The 17,369-nt window shown below is 41.9% G+C and overlaps 1 protein-coding gene across 5 annotated transcripts in view; it reads right to left on the bottom strand.

The window, feature by feature from the left end:
• Nucleotides 1-201: 201 nt before the first annotated feature.
• The window catches only part of MON2 (MON2 homolog, regulator of endosome-to-Golgi trafficking), a 110,803-nt gene continuing 93,635 nt past the window's right edge, over nucleotides 202-17,369 (bottom strand). For 3 of the 5 annotated variants that reach the window (XM_081331627.1, XM_081331628.1, XM_081331630.1), the window contains 3 exons: nucleotides 4,009-4,091; nucleotides 1,709-1,851; nucleotides 202-577 (listed from right to left, as the gene is read on the bottom strand). In XM_081331627.1, the coding sequence (XP_081187753.1) occupies nucleotides 512-577; nucleotides 1,709-1,851; nucleotides 4,009-4,091 (292 nt within the window). In that variant the 3' untranslated portion in view covers nucleotides 202-511. Of the gene's footprint in view, nucleotides 1,852-4,008; nucleotides 4,092-16,904; nucleotides 17,046-17,369 lie in introns of all 5 variants that reach the window. The other 2 variants (XR_014026975.1, XM_081331629.1) reach the window with 2 other exon arrangements.

Genomic DNA, 17,369 nt, shown 5'->3' with positions numbered 1-17,369 from the left:
TGAATGGTCATGAGGCAATATAGTTAGAAGCAGGGTGTGGAATCTGCATCTTCTGAGTCTTCTGGCAAAGTTGCTTCAGGAGCCACATTTGTTATCAGTGCTACCAGGATTATTTTTCATATTCTCTTGTTCTAAATTCAGGGCACTTCGAAATATTTTAGGGAACTTAAAAGGCTCATTGAAATAATTTTTGAAGGTATATTGCTATAAAAAGATTTTTATTTATACATCTTTGCCTTTTCACCAAAACTCTTAAGAGGAAAAAAGAACAGCTCAATCTTATAAATGTACCTACTCATGCAATATTTGTAACAATATCCAGAGTACTCTATTACAAAAGTGAGCGACTTGAAATATCTGCTTGGTTTGAAATAGTTACTGCTTTAAGCAGGTCAAGCAACTGAAGTGACATGGTTAGGATCTCAAACAATTTATAGTAAAATGTATATCATATTAACATAATAATTTTATGACAAAATTATTCTATTAAAAATAACCTTGGGGTTGTTGTTTAGTTCCTAAGTGGTGTTGCTCTTCGCAACTCCATGGACTTTAACACGCCAGGCCCCCTTGGACTCTAAAGGGAAACAAGAATTGTACTTTGACAATTTACTGTATCACTAAATTATCTTCAAAAATGCACTTCTTTCCTTGTATCAAACACACATCATACCCAAAAAGATATTTTAGTTTGAAAAGATATTACAAAAGACTTAAGACAGCTAAAATCGTGACGATGACACACAGTTAAAATATTGCTGATACTTGAAAATACGTTGCTTTAGTTATAACTAATGGTGTTCAAAGCTGTTTAGAACCAAAACAAAGAAAACATACATTTCAAATGCAAGATTTTTTAAAAGTGTAGCATGAAAAGGCTAACAATTAGTTTGTGAAATGAGGTATGTTTCATACCACAGTATGATAGTGTTTTGAGTGTTACACAGCAATGTTCTGCCTATGCAGATCAATTTAACATAGCAGCTCACAGGCAACCTGTTTGCCACTATCTTTATTCACATGAGCTGTTAGTAAAATTATTATTCAATGGCCACAGATAATATACATTTAAATATGCTAAAAAAGAAAGAAAAACCCTGTATGTTCAGATATGAATGTGCTTATTAAGTAAAAATGCATATAACTTAATGTTCATAATAAATATATTTTTAACCTTAAGCATTATATTTAAAAATAATTTAAATAATAAATGCAGGTTTTTTTTACAGAACTGTACGATTTATTTTACACAGAAATACACATTCCCTTTGTTTACAAAGGCTGGTTACAGATAATATGGAATGTTACAGTACCATCTTGCATAAAATTGTAGTACAGTTTGTACTTGAAAAAAAGAGTGTAAAACTCCTGCCTAATAAATTGAACAAATCAGTTTCTTTCTTAATTACATCATTAAGTCATCCACAACAAGCTATACATAAGTCCACTTTTCAATCACCACTTCAAGTTACTGTAGCAAGTACTGTACTTTAAAATGGATTCTTCTCAAAGGCTTGTACTTTTTACCTCCACTCACCAGATTCAGATGCGAGCTTGATATGAATCAGAGTTCTGGTTATAAAGTTTAGAGGCCGTCAATGCTGCTTACTAAGTACAAGTCATGTCAGATTTATTAGAGATGTGTCAAATCGTAATAAACATTTTATTAGATGAATTGTTTTCTTGGTCATGACTCTCCATTCTGTACCTTGGATACTGGTGGATGCATGAAGTCCTTAAAGGGCACTAATGCTTCTTTGAGAGCAGAGCAGACTTCTGAAGATGAACAGGTGATACATTCTACTAGTGTTGGGTACAGAGCAATAACCTGTGCCCATGTGTTATCATCAACTGTAACAATAAGTAAATTTATGAGATTTTTAGAACCTTTTTCACTGCCACAAGAATATTAATATTGCTTAAATTTGGGGAAAACTTTGGAGGACTTTTTTAGTGCTTTTTACTTCTTGCAATTCTTAAGTGTAAGATTGGTCAAATTAACAAAGCAAGTAGGAAGTACTGGAGATTATCTTGACAGAAGACAGCTCTTGTTGTCTAGGGAACATGCTACTATACCTGATGGGAACCAGATAACATTTGGGCAATTGAATCTTGCCTGAATATATGTGTGAACGCATCTTACACTAAAGAACTCCTGTGATTACATTCCGCAGAAACCTATTTTGATGCCAGTCATGGCAATGTCTTTAGCCATTAAAGGAAATGAGTCATTCTGTCTAGATTTTTCTCTTCTTCTATTAAGAAATTAAATCAGAGTTATACTTTCAAGGAATAACGAAGTTCAGAATGCAAAACTATTACAACAGTCTTTCTCAAATGAGATGGGATGGATAGACAAATAAGCTATGTAAGGCAATGAAGGAGGCACGGGGAATCCTTCCTTAGCATGAGATTGCTTTCTCAGCAACACAAATCTCCAAACAATGCGGAACAGTCTGCTGTTCCCAGCATTCTGTCTTCTAGGCTTTCAGTAGCCATGTGCTTACCTACTCTTAAGCTAATAAGATTCAGTCAATCTGTTTCTAGAATTATGGGTAAAACCATAGTGATATTTGAAAAAAAAGTGTTTAAATTATTTGGTATTGGTTAATGCTACCAGAAATACAAGACTGTACAGAATTAGAGGTTATAAATAGATATTAAATAAATTGGGAGACAATTTCAAAATGTGAATTGGTTTTATGGGAAAATGATTCAAATGGGTACCAAGACTGAAATATAAAGTATTTTGTGCTAAATTTATTTCAGGACACATAAAACTAACATAACTTTCATACATGTTACAAGCAGCTCAAAAGCACATTAAGTACAGGTACTCCTCAAGGCACAATGGTAATAGGGACTTGAATTTCCATTGCTAAGCAGCGTAGCCATAAAGTCCAATGTCACAACTGTGGCTCAAGGACTTTTTGGCATGCCATGACTTTGGGGCTGCAAGAAGCCCCTGACCCACAGTGTAGTATGAAGCCTCAACAGCCTCTGTTAGCTGCAGCTGCCCTATCAACATGGTGCAAAGCTGCAGCACCTTGGAAAGCCCCAGATGCCCCATTGCATTCCCAGCCACAGTCACCAACCTGGACTCCTCAGCTGACTTCACCATCTTCTTGCTACCACTGTGACAACACATGTCCGTCCTGGCCCTTTTGAGGCAGTTGCTGACCATGAGACTGTCTTCCTCAAGTTTCATGAAAAAACTGCCATATGTGACTCTGGGGAAAAAGCCTTGTGTGGCCAGCAGCTGCTTCGTAAAGGACCAGGCTAGACCAGCAGCAGTAGCAAGAAGACAGCAAAGGTGAACACAGAGAATGTAGGGCCAAATGGACAAAAATGTGAGGAGAGGGGTGGATGGGGGCAGCTGAAGCATCCCTTCGATTGTAAGAGTGGGCAGCTACCAAGTGCCCAATTTTGATCACAAGACTGCAGGGATGCTGAAATGGCCTGATGTTTCAAGATTTGGCTGTAACTGCCTTCGTTATGCAATGCTGTAACCCTGAATGGTCACTGAATGAATGATTGTAACTTAAGGACTACCTGTAGAACATCTGCATTTAGGCACTCTATTCATGTGCCAGTTTTGAAGTGAGTATGATTATCCTTCATAATCCAACCCATTATATAAATATTCTTAAAAGAATCAAAATGTATTTCACTTATTTTTTTTTAAAAAAAACGTAAGAGTATATTTTTCAAATTCCATGTTAGAAACATTTAAAATAATACCCAACTCTCTCTCAAATTATTTAGGATAAATACTTTAATCTTCCAAAAATTCATAGTAGATACATACTGCAGTAGGAACAAAATTGCTAACTTATATAACTTTATTTTAAAGCATTTATGTCTTAATAACTGCAAATTATGACTCATTGTGAAAGTCTTTACAATGTCAGATTTACACTATCAGAGCCAAATTTAACAGTCTGTCTTTATCTTACAAAACTATAATTAAAAGGAAAAGTTGATACCCTATAAGAAAATATTACTTACCGTTTTCTGGCTGAGTTTTTTTAAGAGAATCTATGAGAGTACTGACAGCTTTTAACACAAATATTATTTCTGTAACTTGTTGCCTAAAGTAGGAATGAAAAATAAGACTTGATGTTAAAATTCCTGAAAGTTATAATTAAAATCTGATTACACTTATTTTGTAAAAGACACTTTTGTCATTTCTTTATATTTCTTACTGCACTTTAATTAAAATAAAAGCCTTGTATTTATCTATACTTTTCTCAAAGTATTACTAGATTTATTTCCAGAATATTGGTCATTTCTGAGAATCTAATTAAAGTATCTTCAATAAAGTAGTGGAAAATAAGACTAGATACAGTGGGACAAAAAAGTATTTAGTCAGCCACCAATTGTGCAAGTTCTCCCACTTAAAAAGATGAGAGAGGCCTGTAATTTTCATCATAGGTATACCTCAACTATGAGAGACAAAATGGGGGGGAAGAATCCAGGAAATCACATTGTAGGATTTCTAATGAATTAATTCGTACATTCCTCGGTAAAATAAGTATTTGGTCACCTACAAACAAGCAAGATTTCTGGCTCTCACAGACCTGTAACTTCTTCTTTAAGAGGCTCCTCTGTCCTCCACTCGTTACCTGTATGAATGGCACCTGGTTGAACTTGTTGTCAGTATAAAAGACACCAGTCCACAACCTCAAACAGTCACACTCCAAACTCCACTATGGCCAAGACCAAAAAGCTGTCGAAGGACACCAGAAACAAAATTGTAGACCTGCACCATGCTGGGAAGACTGAATTTGCAATAGGCAAGCAGCTTGGTGTGAAGAAATCAACTGTGGGAGCAATTATTAGAAAATGGAAGACATACAAGACCACTGATAATCTCCCTCGTTTTGGGGCTCCACGCAAGATCTCACCCCGTGGGGTCAAAATGATCACAAGAACGGTGAGCAAAAATCCCAGAACCACACGGGGGGACCTAGTGAATGACCTGCAGAGAGCTGGGACCAAAGTAACAAAGGCTACCATCAGTAACACACTACGCCGCCAGGGACTCAAATCCTGCAGTGCCAGATGTGTACCCCTGCTTAAGCCAGTACATATCCGGGCCCGTCTGAAGTTTGCTAGAGAGCATTTGGATGATCCAGAACAGGATTGGGAGAATGTCATATGGTCAGATGAAACAAAAGTAGAACTTTTTGGTAAAAAGTCAACTTGTCGTGTTTGGAGGAGAAAGAATGTTGAGTTGCATCCAAAGAACACCATACCTACTGTGAAGCATGGGGGTGGAAACATCATGCTTTGGGGCTGTTTTTCTGCAAAGGGACAAGGATGAGTGATCCGTGTAAAGGAAAGAATGAATGGGGCCATGTATCGTGAGATTTTGAGTGAAAACCTCCTTCCATCAGCAAGGGCATTGAAGATGAAATGTGGCTTGGTCTTTCAGCATGAAAATGATCCCAAACACACTGCCCGTGCAACGAAGGAGTGGCTTTGTAAGAAGCATTTCAAGGTCCTGGAGTGGCCTAGCCAGTCTCCAGATCTCAACCCCATAGAAAACATTTGGAAGGAGTTGAAAGTCCGTGTTGCCCAGCGACAGCCCCAAAACATCACTGCTCTAGAGGAGATCTGCATGGAGGAATGGGCCAAAATACCAGCAACAGTGTGTGCAAACCTTGTGAAGACTTACAGAAAACGTTTGACCTCTGTCATTGCCAACAAAGGGTATATACCATATTTTTGGCGCATAAGACGACTGGGCGTATAAGATGACCCCCTACTTTTCTTGTTAAATTATAGGGTTTGGGCTAATAACTCAATATTTCACTTCCTGGCACACAATCTGCATATTAACAATTTGTTTAGCGTTAGTAAGTGCCACAGTGTTGCTAAAATAAAAGAGGTAAACTTTGTGACCCTCCCAGCCCGTGCATAAAACAGAAATGAAAAGTCTTAAGGCTTTCTGTTCCCAAATACCAAGGTTTCCCCCAAGTTTTGCGCGGTTAAACAAACGGCTTTTGCGTATTAATGTTTCTCCACGGAGCACGGACAAAATTCGCCCAAATTAAGGAATGTGGGGACCTAAAGAATCTGGGGCTATAGGGAATGCCTCTGGCATGACGGGCAACCCTGGGAAACATGAGGACTGTGGTGGCACCCTCAGTTCACACGTTCCGATCCGGGAAAGCGCCCGGACCCTCCTCCATTATTTCTAATGGAACGTCTCCACGCCCACGTCCCGCCTGCCTCGCCTTTTAAATTCCACTCCCTTTCCTCCCGTAACGTTTCCCTGCTCCGCCTACTCTGTGATTGGCCCAGCTTTGCTCCTTCCCCGCCAAAGGGGCGCCTTGCCTTCTTTCCCCTGAGCTCTCTCGCCTGGTGCGCTGCTGCTCTCAGTTCCGCACTCCGTGACCGGGCGATTCTTCTGGTCGGCGCGGGTCAGGCGGTGCCTCGGCGGGTGCAAAGATGCTCCCTTCCTACTGTTGAGCAGCGCGCCTCTGGGGACCGCCTGCCCCTCCTCTCGTCGGGGACCTGACAGCCAGCATTGGAAGCGCCAGCATGGCCAGTCCTAGAGAGAGCAATGGCGGCGGCTGCAGTAGCCGCCCCAGGAGCTGACAAGAGTTTGCCCTCCATCACCCCTTCGCCATCTTAACCACGGGTCGCCATCGCCTACCTCCATTCACCCAGCGATCCCACCGTCCAGCAGAAAAGAGGAAAAGATCAGAGAGGTGAATAGTATTTTCCGGCGTATAAGACGACTGGGCGTATAAGACGGCCCCCCCAACTTTTGAGAAGATTTTCATGGGTTAAAAAGTCGTCTTATACGCCGGAAAATACGGTAACAAAGTATTGAGATGAACTTTTGTTATTGACCAAATATTTATTTTCCACCATAATTTGCAAATAAATTCGTTAGAAATCCTACAACGTGATTTCTTGGATTGTTTCCCCCCATTTTGTCTCTCATAGTTGAGGTATACCTATGATGAAAATTACAGGCCTCTCTCATCTTTTTAAGTGGGAGAATTTGCACAATTGGTGGCTGACTAAATACTTTTTTGTTCCACTGTAAGTATAGTTTTGTTTTCATTATGCATACTAACAATTATTTGAGCAAGTACTGTCCATAGTATGTAGTCAAAACACGCCTGCTGACAATGGCAAGACCTGAATATACTGGGAAGGAAGGGGAGCCCAAGCTTTGCAGAACAACTGAAGTAAATTCCTTCCTTCTCACCATAAGGTATTCTTAGTATGCTCAGCTTGGTGTATATTTTGAAGGACAGAAATACCTGGGGTGGGTTGGGGTATGCAATGGTGACATTTTATTGCAGATCCTATTTGTTTCTAGAAATTTTGAACCCTGGCTATGTAAATAATGATGAAGCAAGAGGTTGTTGCTGAATTGTTTATTTTTCTTTCAGATACTGAGTTTTTAAGCTGTTCTATCTTAAGAAAGAAATCCCTAAAATTACAGTATAGGCATTTCAAAATCTGTTTTTTTGTATATATTTTATTAATTTTTGTAGGGTTAGAGTTAGGGTTAAGATTTTTTTAAAAACATTCTTAATATTTAGCAAACAGCATATTGTCTGGATTCATGTATTTAAAAAACAATAAGTAAGAGTTAATTTCTATATTATCATATGTTAGTTAATCGCTCAATAGTCTTCTTCTTACTAGTATATATTCAATGTTACATAGTACATATCATGTTCCCTTCTCTCTAATTTGCTTTTCTAGCAATTGGTAAAAATTGTCCCATATTCTAAAGTACACTGAGTCTTCTTTCTCTTTTATCTTTAATGTCAATCTGTCCATTTGGGCACAAACTAAAATTTTCTTAATTAGTTCTTCTTCCGTTGATAAGTTTTCATTTTTCCAATATTGAGCAAATACAATTCTTGCTGCAGTTAATACATGTAAAATTAAATATATATAATCTTTCTCGTAGTTTCCTCCTTGTTCTGTACCAGCCTACTACCGGCCCTGCAGATAAGGCAGGGACAACCCCTTTTACAAGAAGGCAAGAGGCTGGAACTAAGCCTGCCAAATTTATGAACACAAAAGCAAATAGAGCAAAACAAGACACGAACCATGAAACAGGAACTATTCAAACGGTTGCCTTCAGCAAACCAGCCCTCCCACGCATTCCCCTTTTAAAAAGTTCAGGGCGTGGCTTCTCTTTGCCTCCTTCCGAGGTGCCCCATTGCCTTCCTCTGCTTACTCCTGATTGACTGCCTCCTGCGTCGGGCGTCCTTGAACAGGGCCAGCTTCATCCACGCTGTCAGGCTCACACAGCTCGGTCTGCGTCGTAAACAGGTGGGAGGGGCCTGGCTGAGGGCTCTCATCAGCAAGCTCTCCAACCCTCTCAGCAACCTCTCCAACACCCCCCCTCCTCCTCTGAATTGTCCGACGCAAATGCTGAACCCACAGGCTGACCCTGAATCACAACACTATCCCGCACCGCAGGGCCCTTCCCCCGGGTCTGCCGATCCGGATGCAGTTGGGATGGAAATTGTTCATGAAAAGCGGTCACCAAAGCAGGGGCATGAACAGCGGTCGCGTCTTCCCAGGTGAACTCCTCTGGTCCGTAGCCTTTCCATTCAATCAGGTACTGGAAACGACCTTTCAGCCAACAGGAGTCCCTGATGCTGGCGACCTCGTACTCGGGGGTGCTGTCTCCATCACGAGGTCCTGATGGGGGAGGTTCCGCTCGGCGGAGTGGACAGGCCGGTTGCTCGGGGACCAACAGAGACCGATGAAAAACTGGGTGCACGCGCAGGGAACGTGGCAGAGTTAAGCGATAGGCAACCGGATTGATGACAGACTCGACTGGGAACGGTCCTAAATATCGGTGATCTAACTTTCTCACCGGCCGTGTTGACGGTAGGTTCCTGGTGGACAACCAGACCCAATCTCCCCCCAGGGTCTTTTGGGTGTCGGCAAGGGCTGCAGTAATCCAGGCGGGGCCCCTGTCGCTGATTGGCCTGCCTGCATGGGATGCAGGAGGTGACATAGGACTGGACGTCGCGTCGGACTCGGGGCCACCAGAAGCTACGGGAGACCAGGTTCAGGGTCTTGAACAGGCCAAAATGCCCCGCCACCGGGTTATCGTGACACTGGCTGAGGATGAGTCCCCTGAGTGGCCCTCCCGGAACGTAGAGCCGGTCACGATAATACAAGAGTCCATCCGTGACCGTCCAAGGAGAATCTGGCCCCACCTCCTCCTTCCGCTGAGCCACCCACACCTCCTGCTGCTGTGCCTCCCGGATCCGAGCCCGCATATCAACCGGCTCCCGCACCGCAGCAAAAGACTCGACGGGGATCACTGTCCTGGGCAGAAGCTTGTCTTCCACTCGGGAATATTCGGGCTTCCTAGACAGAGCATCCGCTCTTTGATTGTGTCCGCTAGGTATGTACCGAACTCGGAAGTCGAACCTCGCAAAGAAAAGAGACCACCGGATCTGGCGTTGGTTCAAATTCTGAGCGGTCTGCAGGCTTTCCAAATTCTTATGGTCCGTCCGGACCTCGATTTGATGCCGCGCTCCCTCCAGATGATGCCTCCAGGCCTCGAACGCCACTTTGATGGCCAGCAGCTCCTTCTCCCAGATTGTATAATTGCGCTCCAAAGGGTTCAGTTTTCGTGAATGGTACGCGCAAGGGAAGAGGGTATTGTGGGGCGTCGTTGCCTGGAGTAACACCGCCCCAATGGCAATGTCAGAGGCGTCCGCCTCCACGACAAATGGCCCTTGCGGGTCAGGATGCTTCAAGATGGGCTCCTTCATGAAGGCTTCCTTCAAAGTCTGGAAAGCCCGTTGTTCTGGAGCGTTCCACTGAAACCGAGTCTTCTTCTGCAGGAGCCGGGTGAGGGGGGCTGTCAAAGCAGCAAACCCAGGGATGAAAGCTCGGTAATAGTTGGCGAACCCAAGAAGTCACTGAACATCCTTCACACGACGTGGGGGTTGCCAACTCTGCAAAGACTCAACCTTACTCGGCTCCATGGCGATGCCCTCAGGAGAAATGCGGTGACCCAGGAAATCGATGGTCACCCGGTAGAACTGGCACTTCTCCAACTTGGCAAACAGCCGATGTTCTCGGAGTCGCTGCAGGACCTGATGGAGATGCTGATGGTGCACCTCACGTGACGGGGAGTAGATCAGGATGTCATCCAAGTAGATCACGACAAACTGATCCAACAAATCCCGGAAAATGTCATTCATGAAATGCTGAAACACAGCGGGGGCGTTGGTCAGGCCAAACGGCATCACCGTGTACTCAAAATGTCCATAGCGAGTACCAAACGCCGTCTTCCACTCATCACCCGGCCGAACCCTGACGAGGTTGTAAGCTCCACGCAGGTCCAGTTTCGTGAAGATCTTAGCCTCCCGGAGTCGGTCCAAGAGTTCGGGGATGAGGGGCAGTGGGTAACAATTGCGCACTGTGATGGCGTTGAGTTTCCTATAATTGCAGGAAAGCCGCAATTCGCCAGACTTCTTTTTGACGAAGAGCATGGGTGCAGACACTGGCGAGGACGAGGGCCGGATGAAACAGTCATAGGGCCTGTGCGGGGGTAATTGATCCGCCTCTGTCTCGCTGAACACATCAGCAAAGTTGGACAGTTCAGGAGGCAAGGAAACCCCTGGGGAACCCTCCACCTGGCCGGCACAGATATGGCGGGAGTGGTTCACGCACTGCAAGCTTGGGAAGGTGACCAGGTTCTGTGACCAGTAGATCTGTGGGTCATGCGCCCGGAGCCACGCCAGTCCCAAGACCACAGGGAAATGCAGATCTGAGGTGATATAGAACTGGATGGCCTCCACATGGGAACTGATGGCCAAGCTTGTAAGCCGCCCTGAGTCTTTGGAGAAGGGCGGGATATAAATGGAATTAAAATAAAATAAATAAAATACATAATGGTTGCGTGGCGGCCGTAATTGGCCCAGACAGGAGCACTCGACCAACGATAGTCTCCACTAACATGGGCGGATCCACTGGGCACTGGGGAACAGCCCATTTGGCCACAAATGCTGAGTCCATAAAATTTGTGGTGGCCCCAGAGTCAATTAAGGCATGGACTGGAATCCCCTCTGGCTTGCCAGGAAGGATCAGACGTGCCTCCAATATCAGATGCCGTGGAGGTCCACAGGCAGCATCGGAAAGATATCGCTCAGTGTTGTTGTGGGACGCCCGATCTATCACACCGTCTAGATCGGGCTCGGGGCGTTTCCCGACAGAAAAGTAGGGGACTTTCTCGGGGCAGACTCGGTCACTGATGCCTGCTGTCGCTTCTTTGGGCAAAAAGCAGCCAAATGCCCAGGGTCCCCGCAGTAAAAACACAACCCCCCCCGATCGTCGTCTGTTCATTTCAGTCACCGATAGACGAGACCTGGCGGCACCCAGCTCCATTGGCTCCTCCCTTTGAACTGGGGGCTCACGCACAACAGGGGCTGCAGGGGTCTGTGGGGTGGCATGGCGACTCCTTCGCTGCTGCAACCGAGCATCGATCCGCAGGCAGCGATGGATCAGCCCATTCAGGTCTGAGGGAATATCCACACGGGCCAGCTCATCCAACATCTCCTCCGACAATCCATCCTGGAAGGCATCCACAAGCACAGCCTCATTCCAGGCGGAATCCTGGCTAAGCAGCCGAAAATCGCTGATATAGCCCTGTAGGGGGCATTGACCCTGCCTCAGAGCTATCAGGTGTCGAGTAGCAGTCTGCATCTTTATAGGGTCCTCATACATCAGATGCATATGATCACAAAACCCCACAAAGTTGTCCAACAATGGACTAGGTTGAGCCAGCAGAGGCGTGCCCCAACGAGATGCATCACCCGAAAGAAGGCTTAACACAAACCCCACCTTATCCCGGTCAGTGGGGAAATCAGCTGCTCTCACGCTGATAAAGAGCTGGCATTGTCCCAGGAAAGCAGGAAACAGTTCTGGATTGCCAGTAAATTTATCCGGCATCGCAACTTGGCATTTTCTCCTGGGTGGGGGTGATGGTGGGGGTGCAGCATGGACCTGAGCTTGCAATTGAGCCACCTGAGCTGCCAACAAAGTGAGTTGCTGGGCGAGCTGGGCATTCTCAGCACGTAGCTGCTCCATAATAATAGTAAGGGGTGGGAGGCTGAAGGCAAACTGTTCTGTACCAGCCTACTACCGGCCCTGCAGATAAGGCAGGGACAACGCCTTTTACAAGAAGGCAAGAGGCTGGAACTAAGCCTGCCAAATTTATGAACACAAAAGCAAATAGAGCAAAACAAGACACGAACCATGAAACAGGAACTATTCAAACGGTTGCCTTCAGCAAACCAGCCCTCCCACGCATCCCCCTTTTAAACAGTTCAGGGCGTGGCTTCTCTCTGCCTCCTTCCGAGGTGCCCCATTGCCTTCCTCTGTTTACTCCTGATTGACTGCCTCCTGCGTCGGGCGTCCTTGAACAGGGCCAGCTGTGGGTCATCTTCATCCACGCTGTCAGGCTCACACAGCTGGGTCTGCGTCGTAACCAGGTTGGAGCTCTCCAAACCCCTCAGCAACCTCTCCAACACCCCCCACCTCCTCCTCTGAATCGTCCGACCCAAATGCCGAACCCACAGGCTGACCCTGAATCACAACACTCCTATTATGCCTAACGGAAACAGTTCTGGCTTGAAATCTATATGTTTTTTAGTCATTTTTTCCAACCATATGTGTATTTTTGACCAAAATCTTTTACCTTTAGGGCATAACCATCAGATATAATAATAAGTAATTGGTTTTTGTTTACATTTCCAACACTTGTTTGATGTACTTTTAAACATTTTCGCTAATGTCACCAGTATTAGATGCCATCTGTAAAACATTTTGTATAAGTTTTCTTTCTAAGCCACTGCTTTGGTTAATTTAGCATTTCTTTCCCATAACCTTTGCCAGTTTTCTAATTGTATATCATGTCCAAAGTTCTTTGCTCATGTTATCATTGCTTCTTTTACTTGTTCCTTTTCCATCTTTAAGATTAACAAATATTTATAGAGCTTCTTAATCAATTTCTCATCTGTTTTTAACAGCATCTGGTCAAATTCTGTCTGTTCTTTATAAAATCCCATTGATTTAGCATCTCTTTCATATCTCATTTGAATTTGCAAGTGTGGCCATTATGATAGATCAATACCTTGTTCTTGTCAGTCTTGTCTGTCTTTCAGTTTCCCTTCATTGTCCAAAATATCTTTATAGGTCACAACTTTCTCATAGTTAATTAAATTTGGGTAAGCAAATGCTTCCATTGCTGAAAGCCATCCAGGTATTTTAATATAGATTTTTGCTTTTATTTTTTCCCATTCTAGAAGAAGTGCATTTCTTATAAAATGGTTTTGAAAGTATCTATGTATTTTATTCTTCCCATACCACAGAAAGGCATGCCATCCAAGTTGTAGGTTATGCCCCTCTAGGTATAATATTCTTTTAACTCTAAGAATTATCCACTCTTTTAGCCATGTTAATATAGTTGCTTGGTAGTATAGTGTCCAGTCCGGCAGTCCAAGTCCTCCACTTTCTTTCACTTCTTGTAACTTCTTCAGTCTAATTCTAGCTTTTTTTCCTTGCCAGATAAATTTCAGTATTGTTTTATTTAGTTCATCAAAAAAGCTTTTTCCCAGTCTTATAGGTATTGTTTGAAATAAAAAGAGTATTTTTGGTAAGATATTCATTTTCACTATTGCTATTCTCCCCAGCGTTGAAAGTTGTAATTTTTTCCACTTTTCCAGATCCAATTTTATTTGTTTTAATAATCTTACAATAGTTGTCTTCTTTTATTGTTCCACATCTTGCTATTAAATAAATTCCCAAGTATTTAACTTTTTTAACTATTTAAAGATTTGGTTTTTTTGCTAATTAGGTTTTTTGTTTTTCAGTTAGATTTTTAGTTAGCACTTTAATCTTTTCTCTGTTTATTTTCAACCCTGCTGTCTTCTAATATGAAAACCAAGTCATCTGCAAATGCTTGTAGTTTGTATTTTTCATCTTTTATCTCCAGTCCTTTAATTTCTATATCTTGCCTGATGTTTCTAGTCAATACTTCATGTTAATATAAATAATAGTGGAGATAGTGGACATCCCTGTCTTGTGCCTTTTTTAATGTAAAATCTGTAAAATCTCCATTTACAATTATTATAGCTGTTTGTTTATGATAAATTGTTTTGATTACATTTGTAAATTTTTCTCCAAAATCCATTTCCTATAATTGCTGGAACATAAATTGCCAATTTACGTTGTCGAATGCTTTCTGTGCATCTAGAAATATTAAAGCCATCTGTTTCCCTGGATGAATTCATAGTACTCTAAAACATCTAGGATCATTCTTAAGTTATTTTTTATCTGTCTTTGTTTATCAGTTTTTTTCTCTTTTTCGTTTTTCAATCTATATGCTAACCATCTCCCCGGTTTATTGACATTTTCAAAAAAGTTCTGTTTAGCCTTTTTAATCTGTTGAGCCATTATTTCCGCCTCTGCTAAGTTTAGTTTATGTTTTATTATCTCCATTTGCTTTTTTAAGTATTTTCTTTTGTGGGTCTATTTGTAGTTCTAATTCTAATTTTCTAAATTTTTCCTTCAACTTTAATTGTTGTTGTTTTCTTTCTTTATTCTTTTTAGCAGTATAGGTTATAGCCAGCTCTCTGAAATATGCTTTAACTATGTCCCACACATTTTGAAGCAACGTCTCTTCTTTCTTATTTATTTTTAAAAAGAACCCCATTTCCTTTGTCATTAGTTGTATAAATTCTTTTTCTTTCAATATAGATTTGTTCAAGGACCATCTTAATTTTTTCTTGGCTCCTCGCCAAGTCATCTTTATTGGATTGTGATCTGCCCAGATATTAGTTTCTATCCCTATTTCTTGTATCATTGCGCTAAGTTCCGAGGATGTCCATATGTCTTAAATACAGAGTTCTTCTGCCATTTTAAAAAATGCTTTAGGTAATATATTTCTTCCTTTCTTCCCTTGTTTAGTGCTTTTATAGTCCAAAGTTCCATCTATTATTGCACTGAAGTCTCCCATTATACAAAAATTTTGATAGTCCAATTCTAATATTTTTTTATATAGTTTTTGGTAAAATTGTTCTTGTTTATCATTTGGTGCATATATTGCTACCATCAGTATCTGTTTTTGGTCCACCATTATTTCCACCATTAATATTCTTCCCTCTTCATCCACATAAATTTGTTTAGGGTTCATAGTTTCTTTAATATATAGGGCTATTCCTCTTTTCTCTTGTTATGCTAATGCAAAATGGAGTTTACCAATTTTTGGTTGTTCTAACAATTTATGGTGTTGTCTCTTAATATGTGTTTCTTGGAGGCAAACTATATTTTCAATTTTTGTAGTTGTGTAATTTTTTTTCCTTTCTGAGGGAGAATTCAGTCCATTTATATTCATAGACAGGATCCCACTTTCCTTCTCCATCTCTTTCAATTATATCTAGGTCTTAATCTTCTAGAAGATCTTATCTGACTCTTCTCTTGGTCTTGCCCCTTCTTCTGTATATGTAATTTTAATTTCTTCTTCCTCTCTTGGTTTAGTTGCTCCTTCTTTGGCTATCACTTCCTGTTTCTTTGTTTCTCTCATTGTACCAGATTCAAAATCACCACCTTCCATAAACACTTTGTGTTTATCATAGAATTCCATTGCTTTAAGTGGCATGTCCAATCTATATCTTTTCATGTCATAATAAATTATCTGAAATTCACTGAAATCCGAGTACCACCAGTCGCCTAGCAAGGTGTCAAAAACTTGGATGACCCTGCCCCCCCAAAAGGAAAAAAGTGATGAAGTATAGGTAGTCCTCGACTTACAACAGTTTGCTTAGTGACTGAAGTTACAGTGGCACTGAAAAAAGTGCCTCCCAAGCCACATCTGAGCAAGACACCTGCCTGCCTGTCCAGCGGTGGTCTTCCTCCTGTCCGAGGTTTTCATCGTTGTGAGCATTTCTGTTGAGGATTGGCAGCAGGGGTGGGGGGGTGTTTGGTTTTTATTCCCCCCATCTGCTGGGTAGTTGCAGCAGGTTTTGGTCACTTCACCTGACCCAGGGACAATGTGACCATCATAAATATGAATCCGTTGCCAAGCATCTGAATGTAAATCACAAGACCCTGGAGATGCTGCAACATTCCAGCTGATCGGCGCTTCTTCTGGGCTCAGAAGTGCCAGGATCAGCGCCGAGCTCCAGCTGGAGCCTGGCGCTGATCCTGGTGCTTTCGCTGAGCCCTGACAGCCCTGCAGCTCCAACCGTCTCTCACTCAGGCTTATGCAGTGCTGCAACCAGTTCAGCTCATTCCCCTTCCCCACTACCACTTTTCTAGGATGGTCGCGTACCGCCTGCCAGGTGCCAATATACCACAGGTGGTACCTGTACCACTGGTTGAAAAGCCCTGTCCTAGGGATTTGTTTGAGAACTACAATTTCTTTGTATTTCAAAGGTTCATCTCTTACTCTTTTCAAAATTTCATCTCTTATGGCTCTTTTAAGAAATCTAATGTGTACTTCTCTAGGAACTTTATTTCTTCTAGCATAGTTTGAATTGACTCGGTAGATCTGATCCAATTCTCGTTCCATTTTCTGTTTCCCAATTTCTAATGCGTCTGCCAATAATTCTGTTATCAGGTCTAGAAGGTCCTCTTCCTTGTCTTCCATTATATTTTGAAATCTTAAGAAGCCTTTTCCATTTCCATGACGGCTATCGAGTCTTCTAATTCTCCATTTATTTGCATCAATGACTGGTTTTCATCTTTTAACTTTTCTAATTTCTGGTCAACCTCACTTGATTTATCTTCCATTTTTTGAATTCTTTGTTGATTTTTTGTGACCATCTGTTTAAATTTTTCAAATTGAGATCCATGTTATTAATTTTTTTGATTCATTTTATCAAGATTACTTTTCATCTCCTCATGATTTCTCGTAGCTGCCATGTGAATAGCAATTGTCTCTTGGATTGCTTGTAGTGTTGCTTGTGTTTCCTTCTGGAAGTTGTTAGCCTTTTCTTGTTGGAGCATTGTATCAATTGATCTCTGATAACCTGCACTTGCAGAAGCAGAGGAGGGAGCAGAAGTTACTTTGGGGTGCTCATCTTTATCTTTTAGTCATACATTGTAATCCACCATGTAAATCAAAATTTGTAATCCAATCTTCTTCTGTTAGAATCTAAGAATCTATTGTCCAAAGTGAGGGGGAATGCAAATGGATACTCTTTGGATAGTTGCCCATATTAATTTCAAAATGTGCAATCTAAGGATTACTGTGCATGTGATTTTTTTGCCAACCCTATTCATAGAAACATTAGAATCATTCACAGATTTAAGCATCTTTCTTCTAAATTCTAATTTTAAGTAAATCAAATTAA

Source organism: Vipera berus (assembly GCF_964194415.1).
Source record: "Vipera berus genome assembly, chromosome: 6".
Taxonomy (NCBI): Eukaryota; Metazoa; Chordata; class Lepidosauria; order Squamata; family Viperidae; genus Vipera; species Vipera berus.
The sequence above is the reverse complement of the archived record's forward strand: the minus strand, read 5'-3'. Positions and strand labels throughout refer to the sequence as shown.